Source organism: Aphis gossypii, chromosome X (assembly GCF_020184175.1).
Source record: "Aphis gossypii isolate Hap1 chromosome X, ASM2018417v2, whole genome shotgun sequence".
NCBI lineage: Eukaryota > Metazoa > Arthropoda > Insecta > Hemiptera > Aphididae > Aphis > Aphis gossypii.
This window is the reverse complement of record NC_065533.1, coordinates 6,395,354-6,416,023: the sequence shown is the minus strand read 5'-3', so window position 1 is coordinate 6,416,023 and position 20,670 is coordinate 6,395,354. Positions and strand designations below refer to the sequence as shown.

Genomic DNA, 20,670 nt, shown 5'->3' with positions numbered 1-20,670 from the left:
ACAAAAAAAAAAACAAAAAAAAAATATTTAATAACATAATTTAAAATTAGTATAAGTAATTTTAGAATTAATAAGTTAAAGTTATTTGTACGTCAAAAAAAAAAAAAAAACAACAAAAAAAAAACTGTAATAAACAAAAAAAGTTAATTATAAAATTAAGTTAGTATAAGATATCTAATAAATAGTCAAAAAAAAAACGTAATAATAATATTGTAGTTTAAAACTAGTATAAGTAAAACCCTAACTAACCAGTAGTATAAGTTAAGTCACAGCTGTTTATACCCAAATCAAAAAAAAAAAAAAAATGTAAAAAACATTAACCTTAACTAACCAATAGTATAAGTTAAACCACAATTGTCATTGCAATTAATAAAAAAAAAAAAATGTGTAAAGAATAAACAACCTAATATAAGTTATAAACTAACCTTAGTTAAGTTAATATAAGTATAGAAAGACCATTCCTAAATCAAATATAAATAATACTAAAACAGAAATAAAAATAAATAAACAACAAATAAACTAACAAAATACAAAAATTCAAATTAGACAAATTCTTATTAAATCACAATCAAGATTTATCATATAAAAAATAAACATAGATAGAATATAGATAAAAAAATATATACAAGGCCATTTACCATCATTAGACATAAGCTCTAATTAATAAATTAGAATACAAAATTAGAAATTAAGCAATAACAACATAATGTACAACTTTTAATATCATGTCAAACTACAATAAAATTGTAAAGCAATCATTATAATCCACCAGTTAGGAAATTCAAACTCAAAAAAAGAATTTTTTTCTCTTCTTTAAAATAAACACAATTAGAGCAATATTAGAATAGGAGTGGAAGAAAACTCAAGCCTCAAAATTGCACTCACACTATTCCGATATTACATGTACAAGCTCTAATCATATCATCATTAACCCTTTAATTATGTATAAAACAAAACAAAAACATGACCCGTTTGCTTTATATTCTAACTTTTAAACTTTTAACTTTTGAATTTTAATTTCTTCTCTTTCTCTAACATCTCAATTATTGTATCACGCTGACACTCAACCATGAGTGGTGTTGTGAGGGCACAACACAAAAAAGCGTAGGGTGGATGTAATGATATGCTCAAATTTACATAAATTTTGTAAGTCCGTTATTTTCAATTAATAAAATATATAACGGTCAAGTTGTCGCACGCATGTAATAAAATCTAAAATAACCCCAATAAATCAAGTCACTGGTCATTGGAACGATTCCTATTATCTAGTCACGTACAAGACACTGTACGGGATTATAACGGTAAGTAGTATGTAAAAGAGAGTTCTAGCCACTCATCCTGCTGGCTCATCGCTATACCGCCTTGCGCATCCCGATTCAAACACCGCATCCCGCATCCCACCATCGCCGCCGCCCGATCGCGTACGTGCGCGACTTGTATTATCAGTTATAACATGTTATCATTTGTTATCATATACGTATGCATACAACTAGTTATCATTTGTTATCACATACAACCAGTTATCACATGTTATCAGTTATCATTTGTTATCATATATTTGTTACTTGTTGAGCTACTTTACATTTTAAATAGGCAGGGTAGACACAGTGTGCTAATAAAATGATAATATTCATACCTAATGGCATGAATTGTATCTTATTATTGTCGATACAGTTAAAAGGTATAATGGTCATTATAATGTACAGGTGGTGGTTTTGTTTACTTTACCCTCGACGTATATATATATATATAACTCTCGCACGGCATACAAATCGCCACCGTATTGTCATTACCAGACATCACTTAAAGAACAATTATTAAAGGATAAAATAGACATCTGTTCGCACGCTCGTCGAAAATTATAAAATAATCAATATAATAATTGTCACAGGTATTGACACGTCAATCAAATAAATACACCAATATATTGCCATCTTAATAGCCATCACAGGAGGCATTAATAACCGATATACCTACTTTTGTATATAAAATGCCATTAGGATTATTCGATATGTTAAATACCTATTTTTCGAAATTCGTACGACTCGTGTCGCCAGGATGTCGCCGACTCATAATGTATATCCCTACACCACCTCTCACATATCCATATTCAATTCATCGATAATCAATTAAATATCATTAAGTATATTACACTACCTATGCCCGCCTACTTAAATTTGGCTATATATATATACTCTGAAAGAGTCGTCAGTCGTTCAGTCTTCAATCGTATATTTATCGTTCACCCCGTCTTTAACCGTTGTGAGTATATTTTTCGGTCAGTCTGTCTTTTATTTTTATAAAATGTTTCAATGCGAGCAATGTCCTTTGAAATTCAGCTACGAGGTTAATTTGCTCGCTCACCGAAAAACTCATTTAACATTTTTCAAATGTCAGCAATGTACTTCGAAATTCACGACGAAACGTAATTTGGTTAGGCATGAAAAAAAGCATGCGGGTGTGCGTTACCCATGTACTAGGTGTTCCATTACATTCAGTTACAAGACCAACCTCATCAGACATTTAAAAAAATTTCATGGTACGTATTTTTGTAATCCGCTTTATATATTTATTTATACAATATTGATTACCAGGTGGCATCCCAGCCCCGCTGACAGAAAATATTCAAATCGCGCCACACATTTTTGTTCCCAACATACCAGCTGGAGCGTCTTCCATGAATCCAGGACCTACCACCCAAAACGATAGCATATTAACAGTACGAAATATCCAAACTACTCCCCTATCAACCGAACAAGATAATGCGATGGATGAATTTTTGGGCAACCTTGGTGACGATGAATGTATGGAAGTTCTAACCACCGTCGAAAATCTTGGACTCTGTGATACGGAAGGTTAGTAATTTAAATATTTATATAGACTGGGTATTTGCTAACTAGGTTTTTTTCTTAAAGACTCATACACTACGGGTGAAAACGGGAAACGTGTTTCTTTGGCCAACACAAAGTCAGCTATCATTGCAAAAAAAGCGCGCTTGAATCTAGTACAGTCCCCTGGGTTTGTGGAAATCTCGTCTTCCTCGAACCGTACAGTCACCTGGTATTACATTAAAAATATGAGTAATATAGAAAATTATGTATACTTCCTTGATTCGATTAAATCAGAACTTGTCAAGCTATTAAAATCAATTGCGTGCAAACATCCTATAAAGTTCAATTTAAAGCTAGAGGCAACATATAATATTCCACACGTAGAATATTCGTCTGAAAACCGTGCTTTTAAAACTGCAGCTAGGGCGATTTTCACTGATACTGGAGTACAAGAAATCGTTGAAGAGGCATTTACAAAATTAATGACAGAACAAACCGAGTATTCGAGCAAGGGTAGTGGCTTTACTTTACAGTGCATAGACGGTTTAATGTTAGGTGTATATAAATATACACCTATGGTTGGATCTTCCTACATGGCATTACCAGATCCAATAGAAAATAAAAAAGCCACTATCAACCCGCAAAACCTGGACATGCAATGCTTCAAATGGGCAATTCTTGCTAGGCATGTTACAGGAAAAAATAAAGCTTATGTTGGTGAAAATTATTTTGAACACGAAGGACGGTATAATTTTTCTGATCTTTCGTTCCCGACACCTCTTCACCAAGTAAAAATTTTTGAAAGAAATAATCCGAACGTGTCTGTCAATGTTTACGGTATTCAAAAGCAATTTCAACCACCAAAAGTTGTTAAATACCAAGTATTTCCATTAAAAGTAGTGGATGAAGAAAAACCCGAACATTTCGATCTACTATTAATATCAGACGAAGATAACAACCACTTTAGCTACATCTCAAATTTTTCTAGACTCATTCGCTCGCAAAAGACCAAACATAATGGACAAACAATTTTTTGTAAACGGTGCTTCACGTCATTCGATGGACAACAGTACAAATATAAATTGAATGGAGAGGCTGGACTAGCGCAACATAAACTGATATGTGGCACTCATAAGCCCATACTACCTCAGATGCCTGAACCTGGAACAATGCTAGAGTTTACCGGGTGGAAAAAAACACAACGTCATCCGATAGTAATTTACGCAGATTTTGAAGCATTGCTTAAAAAAAGTGATGAGAAAATTGGAGACAAAACAACAGCTTTTCAAAACCATGAAGCGATGAGCTATGGATTTTTGGTTAAGGCGAATGATGACATACCACTCGAACTACTTGAAAAATTTAATATTCCGACTTCACCAATTATTTATCGTGGAAATGAAAACAACCCGGACGTTGCAAAACATTTTGTCGATAGTATTGTGGAAATAGCTGAGAAAATAGAAAAATTACTGAAAACAAACACCCCTATCATTTTCACCGATGACCAACGAAAAACACACGAGTCATGTTGTATATGTAATCTATGTAAGGCCGAGTTTTCTAAAGAAAATCATAAAGTGGCAGATCACTGCCATTTATCGGGAAAATTTAGGCAAACATTATGCAATACATGTAACCTTAAGCTCCAAACACCTAATTTTATACCGGTTTTTTTTCATAATTTATCAAATTATGATGCACATTTTATTGTGACACGTCTTGGCTATGATTCAAACACTATTAATGTTATTCCGAACAGTGAAGAAAAGTATGTCTCATTCTCAAAATATGTAAACAACAAGTTTTCAATAAGATTCATTGACACATGCAGATTTATGGCGTCAAGCTTATCGACCCTGTCCTCAAATTTAATAACACCTGGATACGAAAAGTTCAGAGAAATTGCCAAAGTGTTTAAACCCGAAGATATGCCGCTTGTTACCCGTAAAGGAGTATACCCGTACGAATATACAGACAATTGGAGCAAACTAGAAGAGACAAGTTTACCACAGAAAGAAGAATTTTATAGCACATTAACAGAGTCAAATATTGAAAACGCAGATTACGAACACGCAAAAACAGTATGGGACCACTTCAATTGTCGATCACTCGGTGAATATTCAGATCTGTATCTCAAAATTGATGTCTTATTATTGGCTGATGTTTTTGAAAATTTCCGTGATCTGTGTTTGAGCACATATCACCTCGACCCGGCATTCTACTACACAGCACCAGGTTTCAGCTTTGACTGTATGTTGAAATACACGTCTATGAAACTTGAATTACTCTCTGATTATGATATGCTGTTGATGATTGAAAAAGGTAAATTATAAAGCGATTGTTTATTTATAAATTATGTTTTATTTTTTTTATTAAAGGAATTCGTGGTGGTCTAACTCAAGCAAGCATGCGTTACGCTAAAGCAAACAACGAAAATACCCCAGATTACGAACCGTCAAATCCTAAATCATGGCTGATATACCAAGACTGTAAGTATATTTTTATAATTTCCTTTAATCAGTTGATAATATATTTCAATATTTAGGTAATAACTTATATGGCTGGGCTATGTCTCAATACATGCCATATGGAGGTTTTAAGTGGGTCAAACCATCACTAGACGGTCTAAATGATTTAAACGAAACATCTCCCATCGGCCGAATATATGAAGTTGATTTGGTTTATCCGGCAGAACTTCATGGTCATCACAATGATTTACCCTTTCTGCCTCAAAACAGTATTCCACCAGGTTCTAAAGTGAAAAAACTTATGACGACACTAGAATCAAAGAAAAATTATGTTATACACTATCGAAACTTGCAGCAAGCTATAGCCAACGGTCTCATAGTTGAAAAAGTAAATATATATATATATATACACTTATTTAGATTTAGATTTTAATATATTAATTTTATCATAGGTGCATAGAGTAGTACAGTTTAATCAGTCTGCTTGGCTAGCTGAATATATCAGTCTTAATACAGAGTTGCGGAAGAAGGCAGTAAACGACTTTGAAAAGGACTTTTTTAAGCTGATGAATAATGCTGTTTTTGGTATGTTATTATAAGTTATAGTAAGGTTTTTTTTTTTAATTAATTCCTGTCGTTTATCCAGGAAAAACGATGGAAAGCATGAGGAAAAGAATTAACATACAACTAGTGTCTAGTGAACAACGTCTCCAGAAGCTGATAAATCGTTCAACATTCAAATATTGCACGACATATAACGAAAATCTAAATGCTGTCTCATTGGAAAATAAAATAATCGATTTTTGTAAACCTATTTATATAGGTAAATTTTCACTTTAATTTTTTTTTAACGGTAGATTTTTATTTTAATATATTTATTTTCACAGGTTTTGCCGTGCTAGATATTTCAAAAACATTAATGTACGATTACCATTACAATGTCATGAAAAAACACTACGGAGACAAAATCAATCTCATGTACACTGACACTGGTAATTTTGTTTAAACTAATCTCATTTTTATATACTAATTTATAATAATTATTTTAGATTCACTGGTGTATCATGTTTTGACTGACAACTTTTACAACGACTTAGCACACAATTCCAACTTGCTTGACCGAATGGACACGGCAAATCTTCCGAAAGACCATCCGTGTTACATTGCTGACCGTAAGAAAATCCCGGGTTTGTTTTCTGACGAGACGGATGGACTCGTTATGACAGAGTTTTGTGCTCTCAGAGCCAAGTCTTATGCATATAAGATCAATGGGAAGGAAAAAATCAAAGCCAAGGGAATCCGTGGGCATGTGGTAAAGAACCACATGACATTCAATGACCATTATCGTTGTCTGTTTGGTGAAGCCGGCGTGGAGGCGTACCGAGAGAACGTTTCAATCCGATCATTCAAACACCAGCTCAAGACCATAAAGTCAGATAAGTTGACATTTAACAGCTATGATGATAAAAGGGTGATACTAGAAGATAAAATTCATACCTTGGCTTACGGACACTATAGTTTAGAGTAAGTTTTAGAATAATTACATATCATAAAACTGTTTAACTTATATAATTTTTTTATAGGAAAGACGAACTTGAATCTGAGGAGACTGTTAAATGGCCTGATCATGAGTTTCCAGTACACGTTGCTGGGCATGAGTGGGATGAATCGGATAAAGATTTAATGAGATTACTTCTAAGGGAATGCATGTCTACATAATTAAATACTGTATATATTTCTAATTTGTAAATACTATGTATATAAATTTGTATATTGAAAATATTATCATGTTATATATTTTAAATACTTGATATAGATTAATGTTTAGTTTGTAAAATACCATGTAAAATACCATGTATATTTGTTATATTGTAAAAAATACCGTGTATATAAACTTGTAAATATTCTAACCTTCTTGTAACCATGTATAAATAAAAAAAAAAAATAATAAACACAAAGTTAAAATATTATTATGTTTATTAAATAAAATGTATACATTCAAAATTGTTATGAATTATTTATAAACCATTTCCTTATAGCAAATACTTTGTAAAATGTACATTGTTTAGGATTAAATTCCATATGAAAAATACAGCAAGGTAAAGTTTCGTCATCACATATTTGATCCAAACGAGGGCAGCCAACGTCTTCAATGTTGATTAGTGCGACGTGCGGTATATACTCCATAAGAACTTGTTTTTTCTGTTCACCCTTGACGTAAATGCAGGTGAATTTTAATGAATTCAATATTTTACCGAGTTCTTCATACTCGACATCACCAAATTCTACAGCTAGTTGATGATAATTACGTTCCAACCACTTGTTGGTTTTACGACTTTTGTTATCCTCCATGGATTTTGAATGTTTAAAAATCCAGTGTTGAGTCGCCCATGTTTCTGTGTCTACTATGGACATTTCTTTAATCATGTATTTATTGTTTACGCCAAGAACGCATTGCATGTCCAAGATGGCCGAAGACATTATGACTTGTTTTTATAATACGTTTCGATAGTATTAAGACGACTCAGTATAGCAGGAATTATGTTTTTAAACACTTCTATATTTTCTTTGATTAATTGTAATGATATTTCACTTCTTGTCATATGCTCAGTTATTTCCACACACGTTGATTGTATCGCTTCTACTTGTTCTTCTTGAATTTGAACGGATTTATGATTTTCGTCAAGTAAATGCTCAAATTTATCTAATTTATTAGAATACGATTTAACGGTTTGTTCGAGATTTAAAATAATTTTATTTGTTTCACCAGACTGAGAACTACCAAACACGTTCATGACTGTAGCTTGACTGACACTATTTTCTAATGTCACGCATATTTATCCAGCTATTGTGAGTGCTATCAAAGCCAAGCCATTTCACAAAAATTTGCTTCCCCTTCTTACGGATAATTTTCTCGACTAAATAGTCATTTGGATAATTTGTTTTCAATATTTCTTCTGAATAAAAGCAACCAGCAATCGGTTTTCCAGTATAATCTTGCAGCTGATAAGTAGTAGGTAATGTTTCATTAATTTTAACGATTTTGAATATTTCTGTAGACCAGCTCGGTAAATAGCCTTTTGCAAATACACTTTTATACGTGCTTATAAGGACATTATCGCCAACGTTAAATTTATTTTTTCGATTAATAATTTTTCGTTGCATTATTTCTACTGACGTAGGATTAGCATCAGCTTGTACAGGCGTCATTCCTATAGTTCTATGTTTTGAATTATTGTATTCGTTAATCAATGAAGGCAAAATAGAAATCCACTCGTGCGAGCCACGTGCCGTAAACTCTCTAAACATTTTTTCTTTCAATGTGCGGTTGAAACGTTCTACAATACACGCTTTCATAGTACTATAAGTTGAATATTTATGAATATCATGTTTCTTCATCAAGGCATCGAATGTAGAATTGTAAAATTCCTTACCATTATCGAGCTGTAATAGTTTTGGTGTGCGCTTATGCAATATTTTAGACATTGCACAGGCAACTTCTTTGGCAGTTTTGGATTTTAACGCTATTGCCCAGGCAAACTTTGTAAAACAATCAATGACACATAGGATATATTTATAGCCCTTATTTTTTTTCGAATACGGTATCATTTCGACTAAATCTGCCTGCCATAGATCGTTTTTTCCGTAAACATTAACTCTACGCCGTGGATAATTTTTCCTAGCCGGTTTGTGTAATTCGACTGCTATTTCACGTTTAGACATTTGGAATACTTTTTATTAACCCAGCTTCGCGCAATTCTTCAAAAATCGAGAGTATTTCGTTGGAAACACCTGTATTACCAGCTGCTTTTGACGCCAATAGTAACTTCAATCTTTCGACTAGCTCGTTAGGATCGTTCCAGTATACTAAATTATGTTTTTGTTATTTAACTGACAGTCCAGCGCCCGATGGAAATAGATTTTGGATTAAACCCGAGTATTTATTCCCACCTCTTTTAATTTTTGTTCCGTCTGCTGTTAAATGAGCTGATGTTTGAATTAATATAGATTTGTATGTTTCTAAATCGTTTTTGGTGTACAATTTTGGAGATTTTGAAAATATTAAATTACCAAGTCCTTGTGTTAGTGGATATGATGTATCTTCAATAGTTAACGTATTATCAACGAGTTTAATTTCTTTTTTACCTAAGTGTACACTTCCATTTGTTTGTATTTTAGGTCCATACGTCTTGTCTATATCGTAAGACTTAAACCAGTCGTCAAAAGCTAGCGAATTATCTGCTTCAAAATATTTAGAATCTTGATTATCACTGTCTTTTCCAAGTTCCGTATGTTGAGCTTGAAATGTTGATGGACCGAAACGTTTTATTTTTTCTAATGGTTCGATAATCGGACTTAATGTTTCTGATACTAATGAATGAATATCGGCTTTTCCGTGTTTTAATGCTGTATACTTGCGCTTGATATTTTCTTTGGCTTTAATCAGTTCTCCGAGTACATCACCACTGGCAGCCATGACTGTGAATGAATCATTTTCATAAAAACACCAGTTTATATAACAACAAATGTATCAAATCCATGACTATATCGCCCGTTGTCACGTTCACTGTCTTTGTTTATCACGATAAACTCAAATCTTTCAGCACGCCAACATGAAGTGCAAAAGTCTTTAAATTCTGAATATGACATGTCGCCAGAGCAATGTTCATTGTAAACATGCTTTAAATTAGTTTCGTCTTGTTTGAATAATACAATAAAATTAGCGTTATCACGCAAAAGTTGTTTTGGGACTTTTGAATAACTCTGAGCCAGATAGAATACATCAATTAAATTATGACGACCTCTGGAAAAGTAAGTTCTTGCAATCTTTTGGTTTTCAGTAATAATATCGTCGAAAATAAATACAGAGTTTGGTAAAGCTTTCTCAGGTTCAATAACTTGTTCGTTTTCGTAGAACGTAAATAATTTTATACCATCAATGTCCGATAATATTTCACTTAGCAATTTATATTTGGGTTGATCCAATGTTTTTGAATATATGTAAACGTTGTGAAATCGTACTCCATTTATATGTGTTAATAAGGTGAATATTAAGTTCGTTTTTCCGCAATTTGAAGGACCCACGATAAGTGCTCTAATCGTATTAGGAAGAAGCGCCCCATGTTTAAAGTTCTGTAACAATGTAGGTGGGTCCACGTTTTCTACTGTTAGTTTTATATCTTGTTTGATGAACTTCATTATAAATAACTGAGCAACGATGATAAATCAATCAGTACACAATGTCACTCGCTCGAAGAAGCAACAAGAATAAGGGCGGAGGGCTTATCAACACGCTTATAAACAAATTACCAATCGAGCTTCATGTGCCTGGTAAGTTTATTAAATCCTATATTATCATAATAATAATAATAATAATAATAATTCTTTGCAGGTTATCAATACTGTGGACCTGGTACAAATTTAAAAAAACGATTAGCTCGTGGTGACAAAGGTATAAACCTACTGGACTCTGCTTGTAGAGACCACGACATAGCATACGAGCGTAGTAACTCTATCGCAGATCGTAACAAAGCCGATTATATATTAGAACAGCGAGCCTGGGATAGGTTCAAGTCAAAAGATTCAAGTTTAAAAGAAAAAGCTGTGGCTTGGGGTGTGACTACCGCCATGAAAGCAAAACGTAAAGTAGGCGGTGGCTGTGGTTTTAAAGCGGCACTTAAAGCGAGTAAAAACGTTATAAAGAAAAATATCGGTGAAAAAAACTTGATGAAATTGACTAAAAAATGTGTGGCCGTCGCACGAAAAGCATTCAAAACTAAGAAGACTAGGGTTCCGCGAACAATAAATATTCCGAAAAAGGGCGGTGTGCTACCACTCATACCGATTTTTGCAGGGTTGTCAGCTCTAGGAGCCCTGACTGGCGGCGTAGCCAACGTTGTAAAGGTTGCTAATGAGTTTAATAGAAACACTCCGTCGCATTTAGGCAAAGGGCTATATCTCACTCCGTATAAAGGCAACTCATACAAAATAGAAACACCACAAAAAAGTGGTGGGGGTGTAAAAGCGAAAAAATATAGAAAGTCAAAAAACTAATTGCCACGTTACCCAGTAGAGCGTTGTACGATTACGAACTTATAAAATATGCTCGCATGATGAAAATACCTCATTTCATTGGCGTTTTTACCAGAGATAGGTTATCTAGACGTCCTAAACATCAAGAATCGGCGATTGTTAACTTGGATACAGAAAACGGAACAGGAACTCATTGGGTAGCGTATAAAAAAATCGGAAAAAATATAGAATATTACGATAGTTTTGGAAATTTACCACCACCACTCGAAGTACAGAACTATTTTCACGGATGCGCTATTAATTATAATTATAACAGAAAACAAAAATATAACACTACAAACTGTGGACACTTGTGTTTAAAATTTTTATCATGTACACGATAACGTTAAACGGAAACTCTAGTGAATTGTCATGTGATATTTTTCCACCTATAGAAGTAGAAAATACAGCGCAGATTTGTCTTTTGAGCTTACAGACGAATAATTCAATTCCAAACATAGAACCTGGATGCAATACCATAGGTTTTCGGAATATGATTGGACAAATTGAAAACGTAATTATACCTACTGGTTCGTACGAGTTGGATGACTTAGAGTCTGTTATAAACAAATTTATGCCTGACTATGTTACTCATTTTAAATTAAAAGCAAACAGCAATACATTAAAGTGTATGATATCCTGTAGCCATGAGATTGACTTTTCAGTCGAAAACAGCGTTGTTAAATTGTTGGGTTTTAGAAACGTCTTATACACTACCGGTGTTACTCACGAATCTGCAAATACAGTCAACATAATGAAAGTAAACTGTATAAAAATAGAGTGCAACTTAATTGTTGGTTCATTTTGTGACGGAACGCCGAGTCAGATCATACATGAACTTTACCCGACTGTGCCTGCAGGTTATAAGATCGTTGAGGTACCTAGACACCCAGTGTTTTACAGACTAAACACGACTTCAATAAGTAAAGTAAATATTGTACTAAAAGATCAAAACGATTTTCTAATAAATCTACGGGGAGAACCGATTACAATTCGTTTACAAATAACACAGTGATATGGCACTCAAATTTAATATAAAAACTGCTCCCATCAAAAAACCCGTCAGTGTAGTACCGACAGTGAAGAAGCCTACATCTAAACCGTCAGTGAAGAAGATAATAAACAAAATCAAGCTCACGAAAAATAATTTAAATTTTCTTCGTTCGTTACAATGATGGAAGACTCATATTTAGACGTGACTGCTGACTATGTCGATGATTGTAAAATAACACAAATGCAATATCATTCGTTTACACCATATTCAAACGCGTCTTTTTCATACAACGATGAAATTAGAATAAATATCCAGAATATGGATTCTTACACTTTACCGTGTGAGAGTTTTCTTTACATTGAAGGGAATGTACAAAAACCTTCCGATGCTGTTGGAGACGTACGTTTTTCAAATAATGGATTGGCATTTTTATTCTCCGAGATGCGATATGAAATAAACGGAATAGAAATACAAAAATTGAAATCACCCGGAGTGTCGTCTTGTTTGAGAGCATACTGTTCATATACACCAAATGACTTGAATACATTAGACAACTGTGCTTGGGATACAGAAATGGACGGTGAAGATAATAAAAATTTTATGACCGACAATGTATTTGCCGGATGCATCCCTCTAAAACATTTATTCGGATTTTGTGAAGATTATAAAAAAATATTACTTAATTGCAATCAACAATTGATTTTAAATCGCTCGTCTACTGATTTGGACGCAATACGTGTTGTGGGTGCCGGAGCCACCGAAAACGTTGAGAAAAATAAAAAAATTAGGTACTATTGAACTGACTAAGGTAGCGTGGAAGATGCCTATAATCAAAGTCACCGATAAAGAAAAATTAAAACTGCTGAAAGTATTGGATTCGCGCAAAACCTTATCATGCGCGTTCAGAACCTGGGATCTATGTGAATATCCGGTACTCCCTAGAAATACTTCACATTCATGGACGATAAAGTCTAGCAGCTTGCTTGAAAAACCGAGATTTATTTTGTTTGGGTTACAAACAGATCGAAAAAAAAAATATAGAAATCGACGCTGGACGCTTCGATCACTGCCAACTAAAAAATCTTAAGGTACACTTAAATTCAGAAGTGTTTCCATATGAAGACTTTCGAGCCGATTTTAAAAAAAATACCACCTGCTTACTGTATAAGGCTTATACAGACTTTCAAAAATCGTATTACGAAAGAGATTATTGTGAACCATTGTTATCAAAAAATGTTTTTCAAACATATGTTCCAATCGTCGTTGTCGATTTGTCGTACCAGAATGATAACGTTAAATCATCGACCATAGACCTACGAATAGAATTTGAAACGGACACAGTTATTCCTGAGAAGACTGCAGCTTATTGTTTAATACTACATGACCAGATTATAACTTATAACCCGTTTAGCGGTGATGTTAGAAAATTGTAAACCTTGTATATATTTTATAATTATTTTTATACCTTGTAATTAATACCTTGTTTTAAGTATAAATTGTAAACCTTATTATACAAACTTAATCTAATAAATAAAAAAAACTTGTTTAAGTATCACGCTTGTTTTTATTTTACACAAAAATTATTTAAACAATAATTATTATTCGAACAGTTTGCGTTTTACGTTCCGCTTTTTCGTGGGCTTGCTGACTAGAATTGATGGCGAGTGGTTAAAAGACGTCGGCCCGTCGTTCTCATCAACTGCGAGGCTCGTTGGTGGGGGTCTTACACGGTTATTATACCATAGGGGTGATTGCGTAAAATTGTCCGAATCATGTCCTGTAGAATGATTGTCTATGATCGCCGGTGGTAGACTCTCAGAATCATCAATAGGCTATACAAATAATAATTTGTTAATATATATTTATATAAAATCAAATGTGAAATTTACCAATGACTTGGTTGGTGCCCATGTCGCCTGTGTAGGGTTGATTTGCGTTAAAAATTCATGGATACCACGATCCTCGTCAGCTGCCTATAAAATTAAAAATTATTAATACTTAAATTATTTCAATATATATAAGTTATAAATTACCCGTGCCTGCGAAGGGTCGAAACCATTATCATTATACATTGGAGACATACTCGAGTATTGAGGCGGCGACAAGGATGATATGACCCTCATTTCGGATTCGGTGAATAACTATAAAATAATAATTATACATTAAATTTTTTTTTTTTTTACAAGCGATATAATTTAAAGGTTTACCTCTGGTGTTTTTCGTGCCCTTCTACGATCTACCCAAATTCTAAGTAACTGCATAGGTGCATACATGTGGATTTGACAGGCCAGGTTAGGAGATGTAGTTGTGTTTTCTAAAGGTGTACCCAACTTTATGAATACTTCCATTTCTTCTTCAGTATTTGGCGGATTGGTATCTTGTAAACTAGTTTCTTCTAGATAATCACAATACTCTTCGATTTGATTAAGAAGAATGGTTTGGATGACTGATTTTTGAATGATAGTTTTTGAAATACACCATTCTAATTTATTTAACTCAATCAAATCTTCACGATTCAATAAAACTCTGCATTCGCTTTTATTTTTACATTCAACAACTAGATTGTTTTCACCCTTATACACCATACTCGATATTAGAAATAAATCAGTATCGAGAAAAGTATTCGTTTATTTGTTCGTGGTGTGTCTAATATAAATGACAATATATTGCCAAACAGTGAAAATATACGTTTTAGAAAATCCGGTGTTATATTTACATGCCGCGATGAAGTTATCAAATGAACGGCGACTTGGAAATTTTCAGTCGGATCGATGCCAATATGTAGGAACTTACGGGCGACAAAGTCTAGTGTGTAAGTTGTAGATTCGATAAGGTAGGCCGGTGGTGACGGAGGCATATAAGTAAAAGCCTTCTTGCACACTGCAGCCATGTTTAAAATTATTTTTTGAAAAATAATAAAAAAACACACACTTCAAAAAAAAAACTCACTAAAATTTTTTTGAAGACGCGCGTAGACGTGTACAACGGTTTAAGGCAGTAGACGGACTAAACGGCCACCGGCTCTTTCAGTCCGATCGCGGTGCTTGGAAATTAAATAGGTGGGAACATTTTTTCAATATTAATGGATTTTGCTGGAATGTATTATTCACTAATATCATTATTTATATATTATTAATTTTAATATCATTAGCGTGCGACATACTGGTGATGACCAAGACAATAATTAGGGTTAATGTATTTTTCATTAATTACGGATATGTTCATCTAATGAGGTGACTATTAAGATATTTGTTAATTGATTAAGGAAATATACACTATTATACTGACAATATGGTGTTGTATTTATTTGATTGACGTGTCAATACCTGTGACAATTATTATATTGATTATTTTATAATTTTCGACGAGCGTGCGAACAGATGTCTATTTTATCCTTTAATAATTGTTCTTTAAGTGATGTCTGGTAATGACAATACGGTGGCGATTTGTATGCCGTGCGAGAATTATATATATATATATACGTCGAGGGTAAAGTAAACAAAACCACCACTTGTACATTATAATGACCATTATACCTTTTAACTGTATCGACAATAATAAGATACAATTCATGCCATTAGGTATGAATATTATCATTTTATTAGCACACTGTGTCTACCCTGCCTATTTAAAATGTAAAGTAGCTCAACAAGTAACAAATATATGATAACAAATGATAACTGATAACATGTGATAACTGGTTGTATGTGATAACAAATGATAACTAGTTGTATGCATACGTCATCGAGATGTATATACTACACTGGAGCGCGCACTAGTCGTCAAAAAACGAGCCGGCTCGTTGATTCGCTTCCCCCACCATTGCATGGCAAAAGGACTGGATGGCATAAGGCAGTGCGTTACGCCGTTGCACAATTTCGATTATTTCATGGCGTCAAATTCTGTTTACTGGTTAAATTTCTGCTTTATTGTAAATTCAATATTTAATATTTAATCATGGTAATTTCGTGTTCCTCATATGGGTGTACAAACCGGCGGAAAAAAGGATGTGGTATACAATTTCACCGGTATGTAAAAACATAGGTACCTTTAGTCATTTTTGTACCGATTATTCTAATATAAATAGCCTTAATATTATACAAGATAAACGTTACTGTCTGATGAGTATATGTAATAAAATTATTTTGTTTACCTGGTTTAGCTTTCCTCTAAAGAGGCCATCCGTTTTGGAAAAGTGGATACATGAAATGAAACGCAAAAACTTCAAACCTTCTGAGTATAGCTATTTATGCAGCGAACACTTTACAAATGAAGACTATCAAATCCGTCCAGGAGCAAATGTGAAATGGTTAAAAGATGAGGCTGTTCCATCAGTATTTAAAGAGTTTCCTCAACATTTACAGAAGAAAAAAGTTGTTCGCCGGTTGTTACAAAGAAACCCATTGGTAAGTTTAATAATTTTACATCATATAATCTTAATCATTTATTAATTTCAGAAATTGTTGTTACCTATTTTTAATTAATAGTATGCAATATACTTAGATCCTTCAGACTACACAGTGACAAATGTTGCCACTATATTTTTTAACAACATTAAATGTTGTTATATACAAATTGTGTATATAGGTTTACATACCTATAAACTTTTCTTCACTGTACATTATCTAATTTTAAGACATACACTTTTACCCAGTGACATATAAAAATGTCTAGATATGCAATTTTTATAAACTCTACTCCTTCAAACAAGAAAAAAGTTGAAAACATAAGACTGATTAGTTAATTTTATTATTTATTAATTTAGGTTGAAAATAATTGTGATATATCTGTCGATACGGTCGATATACAATGTTCCAGTTCAACAAATTTTGAAAATAATACTAAAAGTGTTCAGTGTTCCATACAATCGCCAACAAAAGCAATTTTGAGAAAAAAAGTAAAAGTATTACAACAACGCCTTAAGCGAAGAGAAACAAAAATAAAATCATTAAAAAGTAATGTAACTAACATAATTGTTTCTAATACAATATTGAATTTGTAAAATGTATTTGTGTTACAGGTCTTGTTATGCGCATTAAGAAAAACGTCCCGATGTCAGATGATGTGACGACACAGCTAGAAGAACATTTTGGTGGGATACCGTTAGCTTTATTTCTGCATGAACGCAAAACTAAAAAAATTGGAAAAAATGCCATACGCTATAGTGATTCTATGAAAGAGTTTGCTAAAACACTTTTCTTCTATTCTCCTAGAGCTTATAGGTATGTACGCACACATTTTAGACTTCCTCATCATTCAACCATTCGAAGCTGGATGAACACTATGGAATGTGAGCCTGGGTTTTTGGAAGGAGTCTTCAAATTTTTAAAACTTGAAATAACTCAAAAGACTTGGTTACAAGACTGTTCGTTGGTTTTTGATTCTATGTCGATCAGAAAACAACTAATTTGGGAACCTGATAAAGGCAAATATGCTGGAAATGTAGAATTTGGTGTTGGTGAAAGTACAGATCTTGCTACTGAAGTTTTAGTTATTATGGTGGTTTGCTTAACTAAACAGTTTAAATGCCCAATTGCTTTTTTTTATGTGAATAAGATAAATAGTAGTGTATTAAGTACATTATTATCTACAGCTATTGTAAAACTACATGAGGTAGGCATTCAGGTTTGGAATGTAACGTGTGATGGTGCTTCTGCTAACATACAATGCTTCAAAAAGTTGGGCTGTAGTTTTGATATAGACAATTTGAATACAAAAATCACTATAGATAAATCTATAGAAGTATATTCTATGTTTGACACTTGCCACATGCTTAAGCTTGCTCGTTCTTCTTTAGCTGACAAACAAATTATTCAGTCAAAAAATGGTGATATAAAATGGTCATATTTATGCTCTTTGAACTCTTTTCAAAATGAATTAGGATTAAAATTTGCAAATAAGCTAACTGCACAACATATTTATTACAGAAATTCAGTCATGAAGGTCAAACTTGCAGCACAAACGTTGAGTAGTGGGGTTGCCGATGCAATTGAATATTTATGTCAAAAAGGTGAACCTTCTTTTACAAATAGCCAAGCTACAGTTGAATTTATAAGAAAAATTGACCGCCTATTTGATATCCTAAATTCTAGAATACCATTTTCTAAAGGTTATAAGAGTCCTATACACGCTGGTAATATCAACACTATAGTGTCTGTATTCAATGATACTACTGATTATTTAAAAACATTAAAATGTGATGGAAGTCCGTTAGTATTAGGTGGGAGAAAAATGTTCATATTAGGATTTATTGTTACAATGTCTTCTACTATACAAATTGCTTATAAACTTCTATATAGATCTCAAAGTCCCCTTAAATTTATCTTGACATACAAAATGTCACAGGATCACCTTGAAATTTTTTTTGGTTGTGTAAGAGCGAGAGGAGAGTCTAACAATAACCCAAATTGTGTCCAATTCAAAAAAAGTTTAAGGCAATTACTATTTACCAAAAATATTACCGTGGAAAACGGAAATTGCTCTCATTTTGTTATTCCTGGAGGGGATGTTTTAGATTTCCGTTGTGAAAAAAGAAGCTTAATAACTGAAGACAGTGAAAATATATTTGAATCTGATATTAATAATTATTTAGATATTCTTAATAGTGTACAGTTAGGAGAGTACACAGGTGAAATATTAGATTACATTGCAGGATATATTGTAAGAAGCATATGCAAAAAACTTGTGTGTCCTCTCTGTGTAGGTATATTATTAAGTTTTCAATCAGATCATGACTATACAGCAGGTATTCAATTTACATCTTTTGTAAATCGAGGAAAATTAAAAATTGTATCTGAGGCTGTATCTTTGATCATCAAGGAATTAGAAAAATCTTTTCAAACTATAGTTGTAATAAAAAAAATATTACACAAGAATGTAAAACAAAGTATTATTATGTTAACAAAAAAAAATATATTAAATAAAAATTCACTTTTTTTTTTCCCAAATTCTCACCCTGTTAATGTTGATTTAGGTTCTCCATCTCATGAATATAGTTTGTTTACAGCTATAAGTAATAGTTATATCAACATAAGAATGCGTCATTATGCAAAAGAAATTAATTCTAGGGAAGTATTTAAAAATAAATCGTCACTGAGGCAAAAATTCACTAAATTAATATTATTTAATAATTTGTAAAAATAAAATTAGATTTGTATATTTTTTAATTTTTTAAGTATTATTTAATTATAAGCACAAATATTGTTAATTTAAGTACTTATTTCATTTATATGTTGTATCAAATATAAATATTAGAAAAATAATGGTTTGTTTTAATTGACTGTTTATGAATATTGGGTACCTATTTACTATTAGTTGCTTATTATAAATGATTTTTAAGTACCTAATTTCATTACAATATAATTCTCGGACCACAATTTAGAACAATGTATTTTAAAATTAATTATTTTCAACAAATAAATTCAAAATCGTACATTCAACATTGGTAACTACAGAAAAAATAAATAAACAACGAACGTTGCGACTTTGCGAGCACGGAGCAATGCGTATTAAAGCTTATCTGAATATGCTATGTGAGTTTTTTTGCCCTGCAATGGTGGGGGAACAAGGCTACGCCGACGGCTCATTTTTCGTTGTAGTGTTATCATAGGGAGTGCGCGCTCCAGTGTAGTATATACATCTCGATGGCATACGTATATGATAACAAATGATAACATGTTATAACTGATAATACAAGTCGCGCACGTACGCGATCGGGCGGCGGCGATGGTGGGATGCGGGATGCGGTGTTTGAATCGGGATGCGCAAGGCGGTATAGCGATGAGCCAGCAGGATGAGTGGCTAGAACTCTCTTTTACATACTACTACGGTACAGCGCAACATATGCAACTTCTTTCATGTGCCGCCGGAGACGGGGGATGGTCCGGTCGGGGTCGCTTTCACCAGGGAAAAAGACAATTTTCTTTGGGGACACCGACACCAGTAGTAACTGGGTCCCTGGGGGGCCACCACCGCCACCGCCACCCCCGTGACCTACCACTCACCCAAGGTACCGCCACCCGTACAACCACTCGCTGCCCAGCCATGGTTAGCGCCGCCGTCACACCACCTCCCGCCCCGCCATAGATGCCGCAATCGGACACTGCTCAGCCGTTATCTCGTAGTACACATTATCTTTATACCTATAACACTGCTCAGCCATTATCTCGTAGTACACATTATCTTTATACCTATATTATATACTTAAACATATATCTATATACCTATATCTATACATCTATATACGTACAAAACACAAATGCATGGACCTGTAACGTGCCACGTACAATCAGTTGAATGATGT

The 20,670-nt window shown here is 33.3% G+C and overlaps 4 protein-coding genes and 1 pseudogene across 5 annotated transcripts; 4 read left to right on the top strand and 1 right to left on the bottom strand.

Annotated features, from left to right (window-relative positions):
* Positions 1-2,424: 2,424 nt before the first annotated feature.
* Positions 2,425-5,901, top strand: LOC126551626 (uncharacterized). Of its 2 annotated transcripts, XM_050205535.1 has the most exons (5): positions 2,425-2,539; positions 2,595-2,855; positions 5,213-5,323; positions 5,380-5,690; positions 5,755-5,901. In XM_050205535.1, exons 2-5 carry the CDS (start codon positions 2,678-2,680, stop codon positions 5,899-5,901), a joined length of 747 nt encoding a protein of 248 aa, XP_050061492.1. In that variant the 5' UTR covers positions 2,425-2,539; positions 2,595-2,677. The 2 variants fall into 2 exon arrangements, with proteins under 2 accessions (XP_050061492.1, XP_050061491.1); XM_050205534.1 differs by lacking the exons at positions 2,425-2,539; positions 2,595-2,855 and adding an exon at positions 4,342-5,156.
* Positions 5,902-5,949: 48 nt separating this feature from the next.
* Positions 5,950-7,240, top strand: LOC126551630 (uncharacterized). The gene is made up of 4 exons (XM_050205542.1): positions 5,950-6,125; positions 6,190-6,294; positions 6,352-6,826; positions 6,886-7,240. Exons 1-4 carry the CDS (start codon positions 5,957-5,959, stop codon positions 7,019-7,021), a joined length of 885 nt encoding a protein of 294 aa, XP_050061499.1. The 5' UTR covers positions 5,950-5,956; the 3' UTR covers positions 7,022-7,240.
* Positions 7,241-10,540: 3,300 nt separating this feature from the next.
* On the top strand, positions 10,541-11,356 carry LOC126552305 (uncharacterized). The gene is made up of 2 exons (XM_050206998.1): positions 10,541-10,633; positions 10,695-11,356. Exons 1-2 carry the CDS (start codon positions 10,543-10,545, stop codon positions 11,354-11,356), a joined length of 753 nt encoding a protein of 250 aa, XP_050062955.1. The 5' UTR covers positions 10,541-10,542.
* Positions 11,357-12,545: 1,189 nt separating this feature from the next.
* LOC126552302 (uncharacterized) lies at positions 12,546-13,166 on the top strand. The gene has a single exon (XM_050206995.1). The coding sequence runs from the start codon at positions 12,546-12,548 to the stop codon at positions 13,164-13,166; it is 621 nt and encodes a 206-aa protein (XP_050062952.1).
* Positions 13,167-13,904: 738 nt separating this feature from the next.
* On the bottom strand, positions 13,905-16,179 carry LOC126551625 (uncharacterized; annotated as a pseudogene).
* Positions 16,180-20,670: the final 4,491 nt, after the last annotated feature.

What these genes read in the sequence shown, in the direction of transcription:
- LOC126551626 (XM_050205534.1), top strand. Translation starts at nt 4,670, where the DNA reads ATGGCGTCAAGCTTATCGACCCTGTCCTCAAATTTAATAACACCTGGA. An exon ending in GCTGTTGATGATTGAAAAAG is followed by an intron (nt 5,157 to 5,212) that starts GTAAATTATAAA and finishes TTTTTATTAAAG; the next exon opens with GAATTCGTGGTGGTCTAACT. An exon ending in ACGGTCTCATAGTTGAAAAA is followed by an intron (nt 5,691 to 5,754) that starts GTAAATATATAT and finishes ATTTTATCATAG; the next exon opens with GTGCATAGAGTAGTACAGTT.
- LOC126551630 (XM_050205542.1), top strand. Translation starts at nt 5,957, where the DNA reads ATGGAAAGCATGAGGAAAAGAATTAACATACAACTAGTGTCTAGTGAA. An exon ending in TTGTAAACCTATTTATATAG is followed by an intron (nt 6,126 to 6,189) that starts GTAAATTTTCAC and finishes TTATTTTCACAG; the next exon opens with GTTTTGCCGTGCTAGATATT. An exon ending in TCTCATGTACACTGACACTG is followed by an intron (nt 6,295 to 6,351) that starts GTAATTTTGTTT and finishes TAATTATTTTAG; the next exon opens with ATTCACTGGTGTATCATGTT.
- LOC126552305 (XM_050206998.1), top strand. Translation starts at nt 10,543, where the DNA reads ATGTCACTCGCTCGAAGAAGCAACAAGAATAAGGGCGGAGGGCTTATC. An exon ending in AATCGAGCTTCATGTGCCTG is followed by an intron (nt 10,634 to 10,694) that starts GTAAGTTTATTA and finishes AATTCTTTGCAG; the next exon opens with GTTATCAATACTGTGGACCT.
- LOC126552302 (XM_050206995.1), top strand. Translation starts at nt 12,546, where the DNA reads ATGATGGAAGACTCATATTTAGACGTGACTGCTGACTATGTCGATGAT.